Genomic DNA, 21,591 nt, shown 5'->3' on the forward strand with positions numbered 1-21,591 from the left:
TTTCCGTACGGGGATTCATCATCTTATGCCCGTGGGGAGAGGGTAGACAAAGCATATATACCTTGTTGATGAAAGCCATAGTGCTTTCCTCTCTGGGGAGGCAGATCGTGTTCCCTGCCCCTTTCTACCTGCATACAGCCAAGCAGGGAGAGTACTGGCATTGCCTTTGGGAGCTCTGCCCTCCTTTATTGCTCCTGTGTAGAGGAATTAACAATTTGAGCCCTGTCTTATATTTGGACATGTATATTGGGTCATTGGCAGCTTGGGACCTTCTTAGTGCTGCTAGCTGACCCCAGTGGTGTCAGCTAGGAACAACGCATATTTCTGATATGGGAGGGATAAGTCTGCTCATAACTACCCCTATCAGAAATATATTACAGCTATTTTTGGCAGCAACTACGCTTGAAACTCAGTTTTTATAAAGAGAAGATCCATGCTAGAGCTTGCATATAACTGCATTACTGCTCTTGACGAGCAGAAGACACCAATAATCTGTGCTACTTGTTGAGCTGATTCATTTGTTGCTCCTCATTAGCTTGTAATGGGTTTTACTCCTAGTGTTGTTTTTAAGGCTTGGGATAAGAAATATATATATTTTTGCTGTTTAGGACCACTTAATCCACATATGTTTTCTAGCTCTTCCTGAAGGAGGTAATTGTTACTAGTAAAGAAATCTGCAAGTCTCTTCATAATTACAGTAAATAATCTGCTCTGAAGTCTATAAGCTCAAAGACCATTTTTCACCTTCAGATTAAAAATGTAACAGAAAACCTCATCGCTAAGGAGAATGAAAATGGGAGTGATGTAAAAAGCATGCCTGAAATCAAGATATATTTACTATCTCATCACTTATGGCCTGCTCTGGCTTCAGATGTCTTATTTAAAATCTACTCTTGCTCTTTTTCCTTGTCCTGTTCAATAAAAACAAAAGAGCTGAAATGATTTTAAATGTTAAGACCATGATCTTCAATGCTGGCTCTGTTGCTAGAAGTTAAATTCTTATCCAATCCATTAAAAGGCACTGGTTTTCCATGTCATATCTAGTTTTGATCACAACAGAGAAATGGGAAACAATAAAAAGAGACATAATGTGAAACAGATTTTTAGCTTTCTGCTTTATTTTTTTTCTACATTGGTTTTTCACTTTGAAAATATCTGAGTAAGAGTTAACTTGATGCTCTGCAAAAAAGAACTTTTCTTTTCTCAACTCCTGTTGGAAAACCTTGCCATTAAAACAAGATGCTATATAAATAGTAGTGTGCTGTAAGGGTGCTGATGCAGACTGGGTGGCTAAAGTTCCCCGTGGTGGCTGGCGATATTTCAAAGGGAGAAGTACAAACCTTGTGAGCAGATCCATTTCTAAATAGACTGTCCTGGAAAAGCTCCCTCTTTGATTCAGTGCATCTCACTCAGAACATGTGTTAACTGATTCTAGGGCATAAGTCAACCCATCCAGGTGAAACTTCATCCACCACAAAAAAAAAAAAAAAAGAGGCTAAGTCATCAGAGAGTTGTAACTGATGTGAAGAGTGATGTTAATCTGTCACCTGATAAACTAAAACAGGAGGCATGAAGCCAAACTGATGTGCCTGATTAAAAATCCAATCCACTCAAGTGGGATCCATAAGTAGAGAAAAAGGGTTAAGAGATCCAGGGACTGAGGTTTCTGTTCTACAGTGTTGCTTTAGTTCAGCATCAAACAAGGTCAAGACTACTGCTGTACTCAGTTTCATACTGCATTAGCAACATCTCACTTGCAGGCTAGCAAGGCCTTACTTACACCAAGTTCCCCCAAGCAGAATCAGACTCTATTAAATTAATTTGTTTTGATGAAGTGCCACATCGTGATGACATACAGTAAATGCTAAATTAGATCTTTAGTACATAAATCATATAACTGCATATTTAGAAGTGTCCCTCGCAGCAAGGGTTCACAGGCAGTGCTGTAATTGTGCTGACCAACACGGCAATGTTATCCCAGGCTACCAGCTTGCATGCATGGTTATGAGCAATCTCCTGGAAAACTGGCCTTATGAGGGGGAAAGGAATTGGACATGGTTTAAAGTTCGAAGTCAGTCATCAAAATTTATTGCTCCATTGTGCATTCTTCTGCCCGTGACTGCCTCAAATTACTCAGCAAAGGTAAATGAGCCTGGAAAAGAGGGGAAACAGTTGAAAAGGCCTTGAAAGATGTATATGATTTTTGCTGGATTTTTGAGACTTTGGAGGTGTCATTTCACAAACTATAGGGTGGAAGTTCAAGGAAACCTTTTCTAGTAAGAGCAAAAAGTAAAAAAACCCCAAACCTCAAAAACCTAAACAAGACACAGCAGGGGAAGAAAAGGAAGAGGTAGTGGCAAAGGTTGAGGGTTTGGAGCAGTTACATCTCTATCTGCAAACTCTTTCTGACCACTGCTGACAGGGCTTTGGCATCTGATCATCTCCTAACTGCTGATTAACATAGCACTGTTTTATATTTAACTCAGGCTAGAGCAGGAGGGGCTGGGGGTGGGGTTGCGCTGCTTATAAGGGGAGCACGGCAGGAACAATGTTCTTCTGTGTCAGTTCCCTCCGTCTCCCAGCCCAGCTGCACTCCTTTTGATCATTCACATTACTCCAAATGCATGTTGTCTTTAATTAATTGACTGTCTCGTGGAAAGCGAGGTGGGGGAGACAGGCAGAGAACAGCTATAGCTACACAATTAAAATACAAACCGTCTGCTGAGTTTACTGAATGCAAGTGCTGAAGTGACTAACAAGCTTTTTTACAGTTAATGTTTTGCTCTGAGAACAGACCCGGGAGCAGAGATGGAGGGCATGGATTTTGAGGATGAGAAGTCCAAGAGGTACTGCATGAAGACAAAGCACGTGGCTGTCATCTGTGGTGTTGTGGTCATTGTAGGTCTTGCAGTGGGGCTTGGCGTGGGATTGAGCAGACCTAAATCTCAGCAACCTTCAGGGGGAACAGATCCGCCAACAAACCCTCCTCCCCCAGTGGATTTGGGTCCCTGTCCTCCTAAAAATGATGAGTCTGGAGACTGGAGACATTTTAGGCTACCCACTTATGTCAAGCCTGTGCACTATGATCTGGAAATGAAGCCTGAAATGGAGACAGACATTTACACTGGGACAGTCAGTATTTCTATTGCTTTGGAAAAATCTACCAGCTACCTATGGCTCCACCTGCGAGAGACCAAGATTACAGAAATGCCTACACTCCGGAAATCCTCAGGACAGCAGATTGCTCTGAATGACTGCTTTGGGTACAAGCCACAAGAGTACATAGTGATGAAGGCAGAAGCAGAGCTCTCTGTCACTGATGAAAGTGATCCCTATATACTCACTCTGAAGTTTCAAGGCTGGCTGAATGGTTCCCTGGTTGGGTTTTATAGGACCACCTACACTGAGAACGGACAGATCAAGTAAAGCAGTTTTTCTTTTATTTATTAAACCTTCTTCTCTATTTCTACTTGCTCGGGCCTGCTTTATTTCTGTTTCAGGTTCTCAGTCTTGTCTCTCACCAACTTGCTGACATTCTGGGCTGTTCTTTAATTTTCTCATTCCCCTAAGGAAGATGCTGTATTCAAAACCCTTTGGCTGTTGACAAGTGAATGTGGGCAGGAGAGATGAGGGGTTTGTTATTATTATTCTGAAAAACTTTTTCAAACTCTACTGATCCCAGGTTATCTTTGAGCTTTATGAATGGCTCCCTCAGAGAGTTGGAGGGATCGAGGCCTGTTTTTATCTCTGTAGTACAATAAATAGCATACAGCTCTCACCACTCTCTCCTGTCACTCCCCAAGGTAACAGTTTTGGTGTAAAATGCTCTTATGATAGTTTTCCTGACATGATGCCTCCTTGATGTTGTCAGCCTGAGGAATATCCAAACCAGCACTTCCCTGTCCCTCCTGCAGCTGGTTTAAATTATGGGTAGGAAGTCCAAACAATGAAGTTATCTTTGACTTGGGTTTTTTGTGCTACAGCTCTTCCTTTTTAATATATCACTAGTTATTGAAAGATTACAAAGCCTCTGCCAGTTCAGTTAACCCATTCCACTTCCCAGGTTTGCACTACTTCAGGGTGGAAGCTTGAAAAAGCCATTGCCCACTGCTCAGAAGCATTTCTTTGCAGTTAACCTATGGAGAGGACACTCATCTGTTTTCCAATATTTACATTTCTGAAGTGACTCATTCCAGCCTTTACAGCTAGAAGATAAACTTGGCTAGACGTTTCCAAGGCCCTGTAGCAGGAGCATGGAGACAAACACTAGTATGTTTTCACGGCACTTGTTTGCCCTCCTGGGACAATGGTGTCATGAGCGAGAGTCATATCAGCTCCATTCAGCTGCTGACAGGCAATGCCAGGAGTAGCAGCAGTGACAGGCACCAGCAGCAGCAAATCTAAGAGGCAGAGGAAAAAGCAAGCATTGATTTTTCATACTTAAACATAGTTACCTGATCTGGGAAGAAACCATGTAGAGAACAGCTTTAACCCCAGCCAGCTCTTTCCCTCTTGTTTTCCTCCATCTACCATCTCAGTATTGCTCTGACTTGGAAGGTGCTTTGGTTTGACACTTTGAGCATCTGACATCCCCACAGCAGTTTTAAAGTGTAACCTGTTAACATCTTTCTAAGTTGACGTGTGTTACTTCCTTTTTATTGGTGAAGGCTACCTAGATATTAAATTAACAGATCTGTCACAACAGCAGAAGAGCAGGACCAGAATGCAGGTCTCCTGAGTCACAGAGCAGGAAGGGTGAGTGCCCATCCCTCAGATCCAGACAAGGACCAAGCATCTGACATCAGGAAGGAAGGAGAACTTCATAAGCTAAAGAAAGCATAAAATGTGACCTCACTTTAAGAAGGTTCTTACTTCTTGATTTGGATGCTGGAAGGTATAATTGCAAGGATGGTCCCAGCCAGCAGTCTGAAAACACTCAATACAGAGAGGAACTTGAGTGTGTAAATTTGTTTGTTAGGCTTGAGAAGGGCTCTAATAAGAATGAATGGTGATTTCTGAAATGCTTTTCATGTGGTTAGGTTTGGGCAGATTGTTTGTGGGGGTGGAAGAGGCGATGTACATGATAGTGATACGTACAGCTTTGACATGAAAACCACCACCAGCCAAGTGGTGCTGCAACCGCCAGCCAAGTTGCTGCTATGTGGCATGAGGGTAGATGATAGGATGGGGTGAGGAAGGATGGCAAGGGAAGGGTTTTATTACTTATTAAAACTGCAGTTTGCCCTGGCTTTCTACTCAAAAACAATGCTGACCAGAATTAGCTTTTTTATTTCACCTTTGCCTGAGGCAGACATCACCCTTGGAAAATTTCAACCCAAATAGTTCCTTTTTTTGTCATGTTGTAAGTAAATACAAATCGGATCAGGAAATAGCAAAAGTCAAGCAAGTCAATTAATAGCAGAAGAAGGGGGCTGAGGTGAAAATGAGAGCCAACGTGTAATTAACCTACTCCCCCATCCCTTCTGGGCAGTGTTAGATGCAGTGGGACCTTTTGAGAAAATTAGTAACACTGGAAAGTCAGCTCCCAGGGCTGAGCTTCTCCCCAGCTGTCTATCTGTGAAGGCAAAGGTTTGCCAAAGCATTGCTATAATGCCTTTTGTTTACAAACTGGGCACATGTCCAGGCTCTGCTGTTGCTTAGATTGAAATCTCCCACTACATTTTGTAGAAAACAGGTAGACACGTGCTGAACATGCCTGCAAGTCTGGGATCCATGGGAGGCTTAGGGAGAAGAACATCTCATTTGCAAATCCTGTTCAGACAGATCAAACAGTCCCCATCAGGACAAAGGTGCTTTTGGACATGCCCAGAAGCGGATCATGAGATACTTTGGGAGCACAACTATTTAAATTGACGTGCGTGTGAGGGTGGGGAGCAGGAAAGCAGGAACTTTGAGAACGCAGATTTTATACATAGACCTGCCTAGATCCTCCTGTGGGTGCCTGAATCCAGCTGTAAGCACCAAGGTACTTTGGTAAAGCTATTTCTCTGTCTGCGCATTTCATTTCCCCATTTATGAAAGGGGAATAGCAGTCCTTCCCTACTTTGCATGATGCAGTGAGCATAAATAGTTACAACTGTGTTCTTTTCAGGTATTAGGGAAAGGAGCACAACAAGAGTCCTTGCATGCTGTAATGGGTTCTTTTAACTCATTAGTGCTTCTCAAGGAGTGTGCTAAAACCCACTTTTATTTTCTCCTTAATATTACAGATGATAAAAACATGTCACAGCAGCTGTTTTTGATTTTGCATTACTGTTAGTGACAAGGTATAGCTTCCCTTTCATAGGAATTCTCTCTGTCCTCTGTAAGAGGAGAACAAGAAGCTTATAAAAGATACTTGGCTGGGAACATGTCTAACAGGGAGACTGGCATTTAGGATTTTATTGATTTGGGAAAGGCAAAATATTCTTTAGTGTACAGAAGTAGCACTGCTGGATTTCTTCCTCAAGGAGAAAATTTTCTCAGAATAAGCAATGAATCTGAATTTAGGGAAAGACTAGGAGAAAAATGCTTTAATTAGCTCAAGGGGAGGGGTTTTTCCACTAACCCCCTGTGCTTTGGGAAAAAATAAAAGGGAGGGCGGGAAATTCATCATGGTTCTAAATGCAGTGCTGTTTTATTTTGGGAACAACAGCTGGATGCAGCTCCAGCCAGATCTTCAATTCGATGATATTTACAATTGTCACCTCTAGTTCATATTTAAAGATCTGGACATCAACAGCAAAGAGAAGGGTAGAAGCCACCATGCAGTGAAGAAAATCTTATCTAAAAACTACGTTATAGAGTTTGAAAGGAAATTACAACATTTCATGTTTCTAGTGCCACTTCTATGCATGTCATAGCCTGGAGCTCTCATCATCTACCCCATAGGAATGGTAGTGCTAAGGTTTTGCACTGCTGATGTCTATATGCATCCACAAATATATGAGGATAGATGGATTATCACCTTATAAAACAACAGAAATATCACAGTGTTATCAGTCTGTAGGAACAAGATACAAATGTGTCAAAATATATAGCCAATTTTTTTAAGCAATAGCTGTGAAGCATTGCCCTGGGGACTTGAAGTTAACTTAATTGTGAAATAGCTTTCAAATCCTACAAAAAGTAGAGAGCGACATCAAACAATTTACCAAGCAAAAGAAACTCTGTTGAGCCTGAAGTTATGTTAAGGTGAGTGTTCATTATGCTGTCTACCCATGAACTTTTGAGTTACTATTCCAATGAACATGAATGGTTAAGAACCCAGACATATTACCTCCATCAGGCTTGTAAATGACCCTTGCTGCTACAAGTTCCTAATGACCAGTTTAGTATTTAACCGTCACAGGGAAATGCCAAGGGCAAGAGAAACGTTGAAAAATTGGTTGTCAAGTGAGCTTGTAGGATTGCTGCAGATCTGTAATTTATGATGTACACTCTTAATTACTTTTTGGAAAGAAAAACTAGCTTAACATAGTTGGAACAGAAGCAAGCACGATATGAACGTTCACAACCTTCACCTTATTTTTTTACGTGACCCCTATTGTCTAGCTCCTCCAGCTGTTTTTGCATAACTCACATGACTTTCTAAACCCTCCAACACAGCTACCATTGCATCAGTTACGTACTAGGATATTCACCTGAACTTCCCATGCTTTCTCCAGCAGTTTCATTAACGGAGTCAGGAGAGCATAACAGCACCAGCAGAAAACTGCACATGGTAACTGCACAAAAAGAAACACACAAGCAGGATGAGATTTTACAGGCACTTACAAAATTCCGAGGTGTCTTCTCAGGAGATGTTGAAGACTCCAATCCCAAGATATGCTCTAGTGGGTAAACAACACATGGAGAGACTTAAGTAAGCGTCCCCATATCAGGATCTTAATTTCCTTTCAGATGATACCATCAGTAGTTTATTTTAGACACATAAATCAATGGGAAAGCTCATCAGGAAGGTGAGCAAAATTTTTTCCATCCATGAGGGGTCATTCCTATCATATTGGCTGTCTCCTAAAAATGTTTGATGATAAGCAATTTGCTTTAGCTTTTGCTCTGAAACCTAGAGGATGCTGATAGCAAACTTTGAGGTATATGTGTTACAAATACCTGTATGATGTCAGCCTGTGCATTTCTGATGTCACCTACTTTTGTAAATGGACAAGTACACACAAATATTTGTAGTTGACTTTAGTTTGTGAAACTGCTAAAAAAATTATGCTTAGAAATTGCAGACAAGGTTTAAAAGATATATAATGAAGGCTTGCCAATGTGTTGTTTGTTTAAGGAGCATTGCAGCTACTGATCATGAGCCAACAGATGCACGGAAATCATTTCCTTGCTTTGACGAGCCCAACAAAAAGGCGACTTACAACATATCTATTGTACATCAAGATGCGTACCAAGCACTTTCAAACATGCCAGTACAGGTATGTACTTCCCAACTCTGCTGCCTAAGTGGAATGGCTCTGTAAAGCCACTGGAAGTGTAGCATGGATCACAAGTTCCCTGTGCGTTCACAGACTCTACCACACAGACACTGTAAAGTTAATGGTTAATAAGCATTCCATAAAACAGGACTGGTTGGCTGGTTAGGACTCCCAGTGGTCCATCAGCATAAAACATGGCAATACAGAGCCAAATCCAAAGCAGAAATGAAACATCTCTTCTGTCTTTATGTAGCTGGTCCTCTATTCAAATATTCTAGATGAGCATCCCCTACTAACTATAAACAGGTATATGCAGGTTCTTCAGTGAAACCATGTAGACTTTGAGAAGAAATTCTCTGGAAGACAGCTGCTTCCCAGATGGGAAGTCTAAAATAATCACTGAAACTACATAATGGTCCAAAGCAAGGGTCTGCTGATCACAATCTAATGGCAAAGGATCCTGCTAGCAAGAAAGCCTAGGATTATTATTTTTAATAATACAGGATCTGAAATCCCATCTGTCAGCTCATGGGTGTGGACACTTGTCAGTTCACCATGAGTTTAATTTCCTAAATAATCTATTTCTGGATCTGGTGGGTCAAATTCCAAGTTTTGTACAAAATTCAATGGCATCAATTATCTACCTCTGGGCCCTCTGGAAGAAGATTGAATGGCTTTCAGCTGAGAGAGTTTCTAATGAATAGTTTAACTGAATATGTAGTCCAATGTATAATTTCTAATGAATACGTTCCGAAGTGGGAGATAAAGTGCCAAGTTTGAAAAAAAAAAAATAAAAAAGAAAAAAAGAGCTTCCAGCCTCCAGGCTGTTGACATTTGCATCTTCCCAATCACTCCCCCACCCAGAAAACAAAGGTCTGCTTTACTGTGTACTGTTTTATTTAAAGAGTCCCCCAAACCTTAACTATCCCCTAGCAATGCAGCTGAGAGAACTATTACCAATCCAATACAGCTGCCTCCCAGACCCTTTGCAAATTTAAAGCTCTAACCCACTGTTATTAAAAATACTTCTATGATACCTAAAAGAGCACCAGGCAGTTTGATGAAAAACACGGGAAAGGAGAGTGTTTGCTGTACCTTTCTTCACAGACCTCAAATAAGCGAGGGTACTGGCAAGAAAGATGAGGGGATGAGACTAGATCTTACCACAATTTAGTGGGTTTGGGGATTTACTTTACACCTTTACATGTGGACCTTGCCTCTAGTATGAACAGACAAAAATAAGCTTTCAAAGAGCTAGCTACTGCTTGTTAATTAATTTGCTAAAATCCAAGTACAGGCAGGGAAATGTAGGTTATACTGGGTTCATACTCAGGTTTGACTAATGGATGATAGCAGGGCACTTTTTCATCTGGTGCACTCACAAAGTCAGTAGCTCTGTTCTTAGTAGTGAAAGATCTTTGGGAAATCTTTTCAACAGATGGAAATGTAATAGTTTGTAAATGCAAAGCACGTTGTGTGTTACATTTACATGTCCTGTAGTAGTTTTGGTGGTGTGGAACTTTATAATCTAGATAGCAAAATCAGAAACTTGTACATTTCATTTGCATTTTTCACTGGAGTGAATTTCTTTAAACTTTTTTTCCACTGAAGTCCTGACTTTGTTGAAAGAAAAAGATATCAAAATAGAGTCAAAATGAGTCAAATAATGGAAAAGTAGTTTGCAATTATCTCTATGAAAAAGGGTTTGTGAATATCCATGAAAAGTGGTTTTTTGCTCATGGAATCATATTACCTGTAAGATTCATTTTTTGTGCTTTATTTATATTGTATTTATAACAAACAAATCTCATGAAGTATTATATCTCTAGAAGAAGGTCTTTTATATGCTGTTTGCTTTTGTCCTATTTAAGTTAGTCATCCAGTCAGAAGCACAAAATAATTATCAGACAGGCAATAGCAGATAATGAATAGCAGAAATAAGTATTTAGAGGATGAATCACATACAACAGGTTGCAGGTTTGGTCATATAGTTCAGCTGAGAGTTAAGGACATTTGGGAAAATCAGGAACGGTTTTTAACTGATTTACAAAATAAGAACTATAAGCAGTACTAAACCTTATGTAGGATTAAACAATCCACCAATTAGCAGTGCTAATTTGTATCTGAATGAGTTCAGGACAGATTCATTAGACTGGTTCTAAGCAGCATCCCAGCAAATCTCTGGCTCCTACATGACACAAGTACTTAAGAGAGGAGAGAATCCAGTCTCTTCTCTGATCTGTCCAAAGTGATGTTATTTAGTGCAACTACTTCAAGAACAAAACACACTAGCATGCACTGGAAAACTCCTGTTCGCAAAATTCCTGTGCATGTGAATGATATCAAATCCTTGATTAAAATTAGAACCAGGTAGACTTATTTAGTGCAGAAAAACAAAGTCCCATTTTGTGTATTGCAGAAAAAACGTGTTGTCTGTTCTCATGCCATTGGCAATGGGTTGCCAGAAAAGGTGATTTATCATTCCTATGTAGTTGCAGCCTTCATAGAAATATTGTACTCTCTTCTGCATATGTTTGCAATTCCAAAAATCAAATTAATTATTTTTCCATTTCTGCAGAAAACTGTACAGCTGGGCAGTGGCTGGACTCGGACAATTTTTGAGAAGTCAGTTCCCATGAGCACTTACTTGGTATGCTTTGCAGTGCACCAGTTCCAGTGGACAGAGAGAATATCCGCTAGTGGAAAACCTGTAAGTTCTGTTGCAGCCTGAACATGGTTCAGATGACAGATGTACTGTGATTTGCATTTTAAAAAAAAAAAGAAACATCTCTTTTTATAATACAAAAAGGAACATACTTTTCCTTTTCCTATAGCCTATTTGATGCAGCCTATTTTATCAGATTGGGTGTTCACAGCGGTCCCTCTGACCTTGACTACATACAGTGTCCTGCAGTTCTTCCCTGTCTCCCATCTTGGTGAGATCCCAGTCAGTACCTCCCATACAGGCACATGGGTGAGGAAGGAGCACTATTTCTCCAACCTCATCCCTGAGTTGAAGCCCAGAGTCTGAGGGAATGTACAAATCCAGGAGTACAAGAGATTCACAGGCCATGGATACAACTACTTTACAGTTTTCTGTGGGTTAAAAGGTGTGAATCTATGCACTTGATGTCTTCCTATTTATAGTCATGGAGACATAGGACTACAATGCTATGTGCCATTATGTATTGGCTCTAATATTATTTATTTTACAACAGTGGCTAAAGGGAACTGCCCAGTGTAAGTTCTTTACAAGTAAGTATAGAAGTGATAGTGCCTGCCTAAACAGCTGAATATTTGGTAGATGCCCTAATGAAGTACATATGTTTGAATCTGAATCCATAAAATTAAAATAGCTCCTTTATTTAGATGCAACAGGCAGTCCAATTCAGTTCTCGCTTAGATTCAAATCTCCTGAAGGTGCAGCTGATCAGGCATAAAGACATCACAAAACATTATGTTGAATCACAACCTGAAAGCTTAAATACAATTTGCCCCTCAACATATACTCCCCATTTATCCTAAACCTAGTCTGGGATGCTCAACCCACTGTTAATTATTTATTTCATGCAAGACAGAGGGTGATTCCAGGACTGTATGCTCTTACTGCTTCCCCTTCTTTTCCTCTCAGGGGTGTAACACATGGTCTTGAGGTTCAGCTGAGCTGGCAGCCCTTTTCTCCTCTTCTGGAGGCAGTGACGCCAATGGACAGGGAATCTAGAGCAAAGCCCCAGCCAGACCACTGTTCCCCTAGCAAGTAAGCTCTTCCTGAGTTTCTCTGTCCGAAAAAGCTCAGCAAATCCTTCCCTACTTAAGGCTGTCCACTGATGTGAAAATCTGCCTCATATAAATATCCAAAGTGCTGATCCAGTTCTTAGCAAAGACTTCCTGGCACAGTGCTGTGCTAAGGCATCCCTCCTCTACACCCTCTCTAGCATCGTGCTGTACACATATATTATTTCTTGACAGATAACTAAGGCTAAATTACACTTACCCAAGCAATTGGAGCCTGGTTTGAGATAGTGATGCAATATTTTTAGATCCCTATTGTTTGGCTAAGTAATTTGCAAAACAGGAGAATATTTTAAGCCAGCCAGCCACACAATTTTGTTAACCAGATGCTCTTCAGCGCAGCTGTCCCATTCACTACCAGGGACAGGACTTTGGTTATTTGGCCTCGATAGATATTCTCTAGAGTTTAGTTATTTTAAGAATCAAAATTTGTGCAGCTTTTGTAGAACATAGTGCGGTAGGCAAAAAAAAGTGCTGAAGACATATGTAAAACTGTTTGCTTTCTAGATGCAACAGTTAACATTCTCTGCTTATCCATGCCATGCTCCAGAATATGGCTCTGAGGTCAATATTTGGGTTATTTCCGCAAGCAAAACAGTAAAGCCCATAATGTTCCTGACTGGTTGTAGCTTTTCTAAATAGAAGGGAGTGTTCACTGAAACATGGTAATTAAAGTGTGTGTGTGTGTAGAAGCAGAGGTATTCATGTCAGTACAGAGGTTGCCTGAAGAAACATCTTCTAATTCAGGCCTTGGTTACTACATATTTTATTAATGCTATTCACTAAACAATGTCTGAGGACTTGCCTGCACTAGAAAACTTGGGTTTTAAGTGAAGTTAAAATCCTAACCGTTTCCTTTCTCTTAGCATGGATATGTATGTGAAGTATATGTGTAAGATTGTTTTTTAATTAAGGGAGCCACATAAACTCCATCACTAAAAATTACCTTTTCCCCAGGAAAACCAGGCTATCTTTAGAATTTTCAGTCAGGTATTTAGAAAGTCCTTCTCCTAACCAAACAGTTCATTTCCAAAAACTTTGCAGCCCAGCTGAGCAATGAGGTATTTAGATTCACTGACTGCTGAAAAGAACATTCCATAGTTTGCTGTATAAATTGCTAGCAATAAATCCCTCATCCAACACAAAGTATACATGTGATCCATATATTGCTTTCATAAACAGCAACAGCGTACAGCTCACATGACACAGAAAATTATTTAAAAACTCTGTTGTTTGCTCTGCAAGCTGCTGCCTTAACAAAGACATTAATGGAATCAATGGTGGGAAATGTGCCTACAGCTGGAAACGATGCTCCTGAGCTGATTACCTGTCAGGTGCCAAATGCCTGGTTTGGAAAATCACAGAGGAGATTATACAAATGAAACCCAAAGTCAGTTCTAGTGCATGCTGAAGGTTTTGGAAACCATTAATATGGATCAGCTAGGGGACCAAAGACTGCTAAATTGGGTAAAGAGCTTACTGAAGTGGAAATTGCAGATAGTAATTGCAAACTGATCCTGAGGGAAATCCCCTGGCTGGAATGGATTCCTGATTGAATTTCATAAGCTTTTTTTGGTTTTGTTTTTTTCATTCCAGCTTTATTTCTGTCCACTTTCCCATCCTCCCCTCTTGTTGGAGGAAGTGTAATTTTATGGTATTGAAATCAATGTGTTGTCAGGCTCCAAGAGGGCTCCTAGAGTAGGCCAGCTTCATTGCCCAGTTTGGACCCTAAACTCCTGGCTGTAAGACAGCATTGAGGAGTAAACAAGCCACACCAACTCAGCCAGAAGAATGTGGCCCATTCATAAGAGATGCAGAGCCTGCAAAATGAGATGGATCGGTTTTCCTAAAGTCAGAAACTTCACTCCATATAAAGATCTCTTACTTTCCACACTGGAGATTTTGGGCAACAGTGAAGAGAACAGCCTACAGCTCCTGCCAGTGGACACTCCAGTGCTATGGCTCTGCTCTGGGGCAGAGATCTGTATGAGCTTTGGGACAAAGAGATTAAGGGAAAGACCCCCAAAAGATTCCATAAATTCTGAGGTCAAACTTTGTCTTCATGATGTCGAGATAACATCCCAAAAAGCTTTTTCAAGCTGTAGGCCTCTTCATCATGGTTATGGGTGCCATAAAGACACTAGTCATCCAGGGCTTGAGGTTTCCTACTGCTTGACAGTAATAGCCAAAGCAGTCCCAGGCACCAAGCCTCAGGAATGGAAAGATCAGCACTCAACACACCATTAATTGTGTTCAGGAAAAAAAGCATGCACAGATATGCCAGAGGAGCAGAGAAATGGTCACTCATCACACACAGGGCTACCAAACATGCCAGTTTTCCTGGACCTACCTGGTGGGAAGAGAGAGCTGATTTTTGTCTGGGATTTCCAGAGGCGCAACACCCCAGCAGGCACCATAGCTGTGACTGGGTGGCTGTATGACCTGAGGTCCTGGGCAAGCAGCCATTTGGACCTCCATGGGCCAGCATGTCTGGGAATAGTTACAGATCTGGTAAACACACTGTCTTCAAAGGGTCTGAGATCTTCAAACATACAAGGACAAGAGGAAATTATGATGATAGTAGGTAGGAAGAAATTAAAGAAAAGGTGTTATGGGCTTCAGACACATTTCAGGACAGACGTGCTCCTAAAGATTGGTCTGATGGGATTAGTCCAGATCAATGAACTGCTCAGAACAAGTGGATTCCCTTCGATTGTGCTCATCCAGGCTTCCTTCTTGAGAAAACCAGGCCTTGGGGAAGGAGGGACTGGTATGCACCCAGGCCCTGCTCCAAGCTGGGCCACTGTGAGCTTCTGGACATGCGTATTGCCAGTTTTACAGTTTAGGCATACTGTGGAAAGCATGCACAGGTTATGTTGACCTGGTTTCTTTTATGTACAACATTTGAAAAACTTTATTGAATAAATGTGTTAGGGAACAGAATTCAGTGTTCAGGCCAGTCTCTTAGAGAAAACCTGCAGTGTTAGAGCTGTGTATGTTAAACAACTTTTCAATGCTTGCCACCTTCTAATTTATTTCAACTGAAGATTGCTCTAATTGTCTCTCTGTATTTTACAGCTGAGAGTTTACGCCCAGCCACTGCAAATACGCACAGCAGAATATGCAGCAAATGTAACAAAAATTGTATTCGACTTCTTTGAAGAGTACTTTAATTTGAGCTATTCTCTTCCAAAACTAGGTGATTATTAATACTTTTATTTTTCATACTGTTAATTCACTGTCATGGTCATGTTTCTCCTACAGGTCTCTGTGCTTCGGTGGAAAACAGCATGAAAGCATTTGGTTGCTAACTGCTGATATGATGTCAGGATGTTTTAAAACTGTACCCATGTAGTTCAAGATGTTCTTAAATGTCATGATGGCAGGGTTGGTCTCAGTAACAGTTTAGTTACCAGTTCTCACAGTTCAGTTTGCTGAACTGAAGCACTGGTCCTGGCATGGTTATTTTAAAGTGTCCTGTGGAAAATCAGGGGAAACATTTGTGTCATCAGCAAAGGAACATCATGAGCTAAAATAGAGCCAGAAGAAGTTTGAGAAAAATATGTACCACTTCCATGGGAACTTCTGGACAAAAGTCAGCAGTGAGATAAGTGAAGATGTGAACTGCCAAAGAGTATGTCATACTATTTATTAACCTTAGTGCAAAGTGGGTGTGCATCCACTTCTTAGAAAGATGAACGTGGTCCAGCATATAATTTGTAGTTTCTACTGCTGGGCTAAATAAAGACCCAGAGCTAAACAAGAGTGGGCACACTATCAAATTTTACCCATGGTTACAAAACAAGCAAAGAAAAAGTAATGCAGTTGGGCATCCTTTAACTTGGGCTATCTGTACTCTGGATCTGATTTGTGCAGTTTGAACTAACAAAGTTGGGAATGTAAACAGAGTTTTGGAAATGCCCCCTCCTATGACCTCCAAAGAGGTAATTCAGTTAGGTTCATGAACTTAAAAGGATGGAAAAATATTAACTACAAACAAATTAAGGCAATGTAATGGGGAAAAAAAAAACCCCAAAACTTTGAAGACGATTAACAATTCTATGCAGACCTTTTATTGGCTATTCATACATGTACCTATTAGGCTAACCTGTATTACAGATTTTTACCTCCTCCTTTCAAAACATCATCTGAGTTTACTGTAAATATCTGTTTGCATTCAATGACAACTGAATTAGGGAAACCAGTACAATATGTTGTTCTTTTGCACACTGGTCCCCAGTAATAACTAGGACTATATCTCAGCTATGCTTCATATTCAAACTTTCATTTCCATAAAAGCCTGATGACTTTGCCATGTCTGTGTATGGATAGGGGCCTGTCTGCACTACAGGGTAGAGTGGTAACCCCAGGTCAGCAGTATCAGAGGATAGATGCTCTTGTAGATTTTACACTGTTTTTCTCAGAATGGCGATTTGTTGGATCACAAATCTTGACTTACTATGTTGTTTCTTCAGTATTAGAAGTCATCTAGATGAAACCTGATGAATCAAATACGTCTCTGCATAATGTTTTATTTAAATATTGTATTTCACATTGATTTACGGCTTCTGGCATTGCCATTCTCCTTGTGATCCTCCTTTTGACTGCCAGTGAAGCCCTTGCCAGACTATCAGCTTTGATTCTGTAATCAAGTTGTTTAAATTAAAATAAGTAATTCCTATCTTCTCTTAGGGCGGAGTGAAGGTTGTTTGTTCTACTCAGTTTTAAATCCATCTGTACTTTTTCACTAACCCACATAGAACCACTGTGGTCATTATTTGCAGAAGAAAATGCCAGTCCAATTGAGTCCGCAATTCTCATTTAAACCTGTATTGATTACTGACCATAAATGAGTGACCCCCACAAATTTCCAGGACTAGAAGCAGATGTTGTTCACTGCATGGAGGATTTACTTCAGTTAACATGTCAATAAATATTTTTAATACAACAGTATGACAAACAATGACATGCCTCATTATGCTACAGATAGTTTCAGGAGGTTTACTGCCTACAGCACATCCCCAGACAATACTATTAATTTCTGGAGCCAAAATTAAGTAATGTGTGATACGCACGCTCCCAGGAGGTGGCATAGCATCACCTCGCAGGACAGATCCTCAGCTAGTGCAACTGATCCTAGCTCTATTAATCTCAGCAGAGCCAGCGTGCTTGCTATCAGCTGCTGCAGACCAGTTCCCTGCTTCTTAAAGACAGGTTGTAGACTGCAGTCCACAGCAATTGTGGTCCACAACCACAAATGGCAAGCAAAACAGGCTGTGAATACACAGAATGAGGACCAGCTAAGTGGCTTAAAGGATACAGTGGTAATTATATTCTCTTTCTTTCAATGTAGACAAAATAGCCATTCCAGATTTCGGGACAGGTGCTATGGAGAACTGGGGGCTGATCACATACAGAGAAACAAACCTACTGTATGATCCCAATGAGTCAGCCACTTCCAACAAACAGAGAGTAGCTGCTGTGGTAGCCCATGAGCTCGTTCATCAGGTATGTTTTAGGACACGATTAATTTTTACAGTGCTTCAAATGTGTAGTCACAACATTTTAATCTTGAAAATACTGTCATTAACTCTGTCTCAGGATCTTCTCCATGTGCTCACAATTTGATTGCAAAATACTATGCTAAACCAATTCCCCATTAGAGCTTTAAAGTACCATAACTACTGCCTTTGAATATTTCTCAGGAAGCTAGATGCTTGGGTCCAGACTATGAGCCAGCTTATGAAAATCTGTCTGAAATGTCTTAAAGGAACTAATTTGCATGTGCAGATGTCTCTTTTGGGCAAGCAAATAAGGACAACTATATACCGTGGAGGCTGTCTGAAAACATATCCTTACAAGCACAAATCATCAAATCAAGAGGAAGAAACTAAAAATATTTTCAGTGGCACATGAATCATTAGCAATCTCCCCAGTAATATGTAATTTTATAATAAAACTGATGTTTTAACACAAGGCAAGGCCTAAATTCCTATTTAAACCCCAGAATTATGATAATTTTCATCTGGCAACAGGAAGAAAAGTGAACAAATGAATGTTCTATGTGGAGATGTGAGATACTGAAACACACATTTACCATTTAGCTAATACTGTATCTTTCAATTTTTATAATTGTAGTGGTTTGGAAATATTGTGACCATGGACTGGTGGGATGACTTGTGGTTAAATGAAGGATTTGCCAGTTATTTTGAGTTCCTGGGAGTAAATGCTGCAGAACCAGATTGGCAAATGGTAATTATTTCTGTCTTGGGGAGGGTTGGTGGGGCTGAGGGGAGCATTTTGAAAGGCAGTAAAAATTGGACAAGGACAATGAAGAATTAAAGTATGTTTATAGAAAAATAACATAGTGCAGTGCAACATAAAGAAAAAGTTGGTTTAAGCTTTTCCACCTACCTATGTTATGGTCTGAAACTAGTCAAAGTAAACTTTGTGAAGTTTTAGTCTGCAGGGAAGAGTCATTCTTTTTTAACAAGTCAGTCAAGTGTTTGGTTATTATTATGGCAAATAATACCTAGGTGGATTCTGGAAAGAGGCTGGAAGATGGAGATTCCCCGTTATTTATTTAGTGGGGCTGCAGTGTCTTATCAAGGGCTGTAGTGTCTTATCAATGACTTGCCAGGTTCATTATCTGACCTGGTGAGGGTTGGGAACCTGGGCCTGTCTTCTCCACAGTTTGGGCTATTCGTCAAGGAATATATCAGATCCCCTATTCAGCTGCTGCCAGCATTTTAAGTGTCATTTCAAATGCTCCAACTCAGACAACCTCTACTCTGCACAGCACAAAAATAAGTAGTGATAGTGGATAGCCCACAGCACTAACTGTGCAGCAAAACCAACTTACAGCCACTTTAAGGGAGCTGCAGACAAAGAGAATAGCCTTAAATATGCATTTTACTCTAAGGAATGATAACAGTGTGTGAATAAAGGGGGGTTTCTTGCTCTCTTCTTCCTCTCCTCCCAAACAGATGTGATGGTGTGTAGTATGCATATTTCCCCCAGCTGTCCAGGTGTAATGAGATTCTGGCTACTAGAAAATATATAACATATGCCAGTGGAATGAAGCAGGGTAGGTTTTGCATAGGTTGAGCCCATTGTCAAAATCTACTAGCCCCTGAGCCTAGTGACTATAGAAGCAGACAGTGCCTACTTGGTGCTTCCCCTGCCTCCCTCCCTGCTCCCCATAAATATCTCTTCTCATCCGTGTTATGTGAGGCTGAGAACAAAATCATTCCTGTGTCACTTGTTTTACACTTTGAAGTAGAGGATCTGTTGTGCTAGCTATGTAAGAAAAATTTTAATTACTGAGCCTAAAATTTAAAAGACCTTTTGGTATCTAGACACCATGTTCATTTACGATCTAGAGCCATTTCCATGTTCCCATTCTAGTGAGTATTAGAAGAGGAAAACTAAATAGAAATTTAGTCTTTTTGGTTAATATTGATTAGGAAGTAATGGGATTTTGACTGCAGGCCACTTAATCTTTTAAAAAAATTATAATTACTTTAAAAAAATTATAAACCTTGGTGAACCTGCCTCCTTCCTCCCTCCTTCCCTTCGTCCCCAGCTCCTCTTTTTGCAAGAGGAGCCCATAATGCTTTGCAGATATTGTCAGCTGTTGAAATTGGTAATACAGGCCTCTTTTTTTGCCTACTGGGGGGGGGGTGTGTGTGTTGTGTGTGTTATCATACACACAGGAAAGCAGGATTTGCAAAAGGCAATTTATCTTAGTTAAGGAAAAAATGTGTCCCTCCTCTCTCAGACATAAAGTAAGAGTTTGAAAGTCCTTCTTTAGAGGAGGTGAAATTTCATTCCATTTCCAACTGCCTCCCCCTAGAGAAGCTGCAGTTCAAGCTACTTATATTGTGAAATTAGGCATATAGTCCTGCCTTTGTTTCTGTTCTAACATCTTCTCTTTTGCAGCTCGAACAGGTTTTAATTGATGATGTGCTTCCTGTCATGAAGGATGACTCTTTGCTCTCTTCCCACCCAATTGTGGTCAATGTGTCATCTCCAGCTGAAATCACCTCTGTGTTTGACGGGATATCCTACAGTAAGGTAGGATGTCCTCCTGTTGTGACTTTGGATGCAAAGAAAGTGGAGGCTTGGGAGAGGAGATAAAAGTCAGGGGAGCTCGTAATCATAACTCCTAACCCACTTGGGCTGTGTCTGTGCAGACCTTTTTTCTGGGACATTCCTGACTGTTGTCTGTTATGATTCAGTCAAAAGCAACTGTGAGAGGAGCAGTGCAGCCAGAGTCTCAGTCTGCCACTGTGCACCACGCAAACCTGGTCATAGCATGCAGAGGTGCAGGGAAATCACAGTGTCAGCAGCTTCTGCCACTAAAGTTGTTGGTTTTAAAATTACCCTAAACCAAATACTAAGCACATCTCTCTCCCATCACCTCATGTGCTGATGCAGCCCAGTTATGTCAAGCCTCATAATCTAAATCAAGGCCAGATGATGAAAGGGCAGATGTCCAGGTGTCCTCTCTCACTTCCCCATCACACCTTCAGGGCAGTACAACTTCTATTTTGAGACTGCAAGGCAGGGAACAAATCAGTGAAAACAGGAAAGTAACTTTCTGTCTCAAGTTGCTCACAGTATTCCAGCCACCCAAGAAGCCATAGCAAAGATGGTCTACACAAGTCTCTAGGGCATTGGCCTTAAACTGGGAGACAAGTTAGCTCCACATTTCACTGAGAGTTGTGGAGCTCAGGACTGACTTGGAGTACAGTAGTCTGTAGCCCAGGAAGTGGTAGAGGACACACCATTAGGTATTTGACAAGTTTTTGCCCATCCTGGGACTGTCCCTGTCAGTGGTGGTGGGGACCTGTGCCTATAAAGGCTCTCTCAGAAGCCAGCTGGAACTGACTGGAAGAATACCCTGGGTCTTTCTGAGCAGCAAGACACGAGGATGCTGGTGCCATCCAACCGCTGTTGCGACCAGGGTGCACAGTGGCCTCCCTGAGCCCACAGCCTCTGGTAGCTGTGTGGGGCAGCAGACAGGAGCTCAGCCCTTGTGGAAAAGTGCTTTGAGGTCCAGAGCACTGGAGAGGCCAGCAGCCATGCTGAGGGTCAACACTTTGATGTGGTCAGCAGGATCCAGGCTAGGAAGCTCAAGCTGGCTCGTCTCCCTCCATATCAGATATAGCCAAAGCCATTTTGTCCTTAGAGAACCCTTAGACATGGAACAAAGCAGGTGTCCCCCAGACTCCCTGGTATCTAACCAGGGAGTCCCTTGACTCAAGCGCTGCCCTGACAACACTGTTGCTTCTAGTTATTTTTTTCAGTGCATTAACAGACAAATCTGAAGAAGCACAGGAGGAAACACCCCTGTCCCTCTTCC

General features: G+C 41.0%; 1 protein-coding gene and 1 long non-coding RNA gene across 3 annotated transcripts in view; one reads left to right on the forward strand and one right to left on the reverse strand.

The window, feature by feature from the left end:
* Positions 1-21,591, reverse strand: part of LOC142033215 (uncharacterized) — a 58,576-nt gene that overhangs the window by 24,231 nt on the left and 12,754 nt on the right. Inside the window, exon 2 of the long non-coding RNA XR_012651118.1 lies at positions 7,644-7,727. This is a non-coding gene — a long non-coding RNA (uncharacterized LOC142033215). The remainder of the gene's footprint in view (positions 1-7,643; positions 7,728-21,591) is intronic.
* Positions 2,585-21,591, forward strand: part of ENPEP (glutamyl aminopeptidase) — a 36,587-nt gene continuing 17,580 nt past the window's right edge. For both annotated transcript variants that reach the window (XM_075032953.1, XM_075032964.1), the window contains exons 1-7: positions 2,585-3,422; positions 8,291-8,432; positions 11,011-11,142; positions 15,303-15,423; positions 17,578-17,732; positions 18,363-18,476; positions 20,166-20,300. In XM_075032953.1, coding sequence (XP_074889054.1) covers positions 2,809-3,422; positions 8,291-8,432; positions 11,011-11,142; positions 15,303-15,423; positions 17,578-17,732; positions 18,363-18,476; positions 20,166-20,300 — 1,413 coding nt within the window. In that variant the 5' untranslated portion in view covers positions 2,585-2,808. The remainder of the gene's footprint in view (positions 3,423-8,290; positions 8,433-11,010; positions 11,143-15,302; positions 15,424-17,577; positions 17,733-18,362; positions 18,477-20,165; positions 20,301-21,591) is intronic.

The sequence above is a fragment of the Buteo buteo genome, chromosome 1, assembly GCF_964188355.1.
Source record: "Buteo buteo chromosome 1, bButBut1.hap1.1, whole genome shotgun sequence".
In the NCBI taxonomy this organism is placed as follows: Eukaryota; Metazoa; Chordata; class Aves; order Accipitriformes; family Accipitridae; genus Buteo; species Buteo buteo.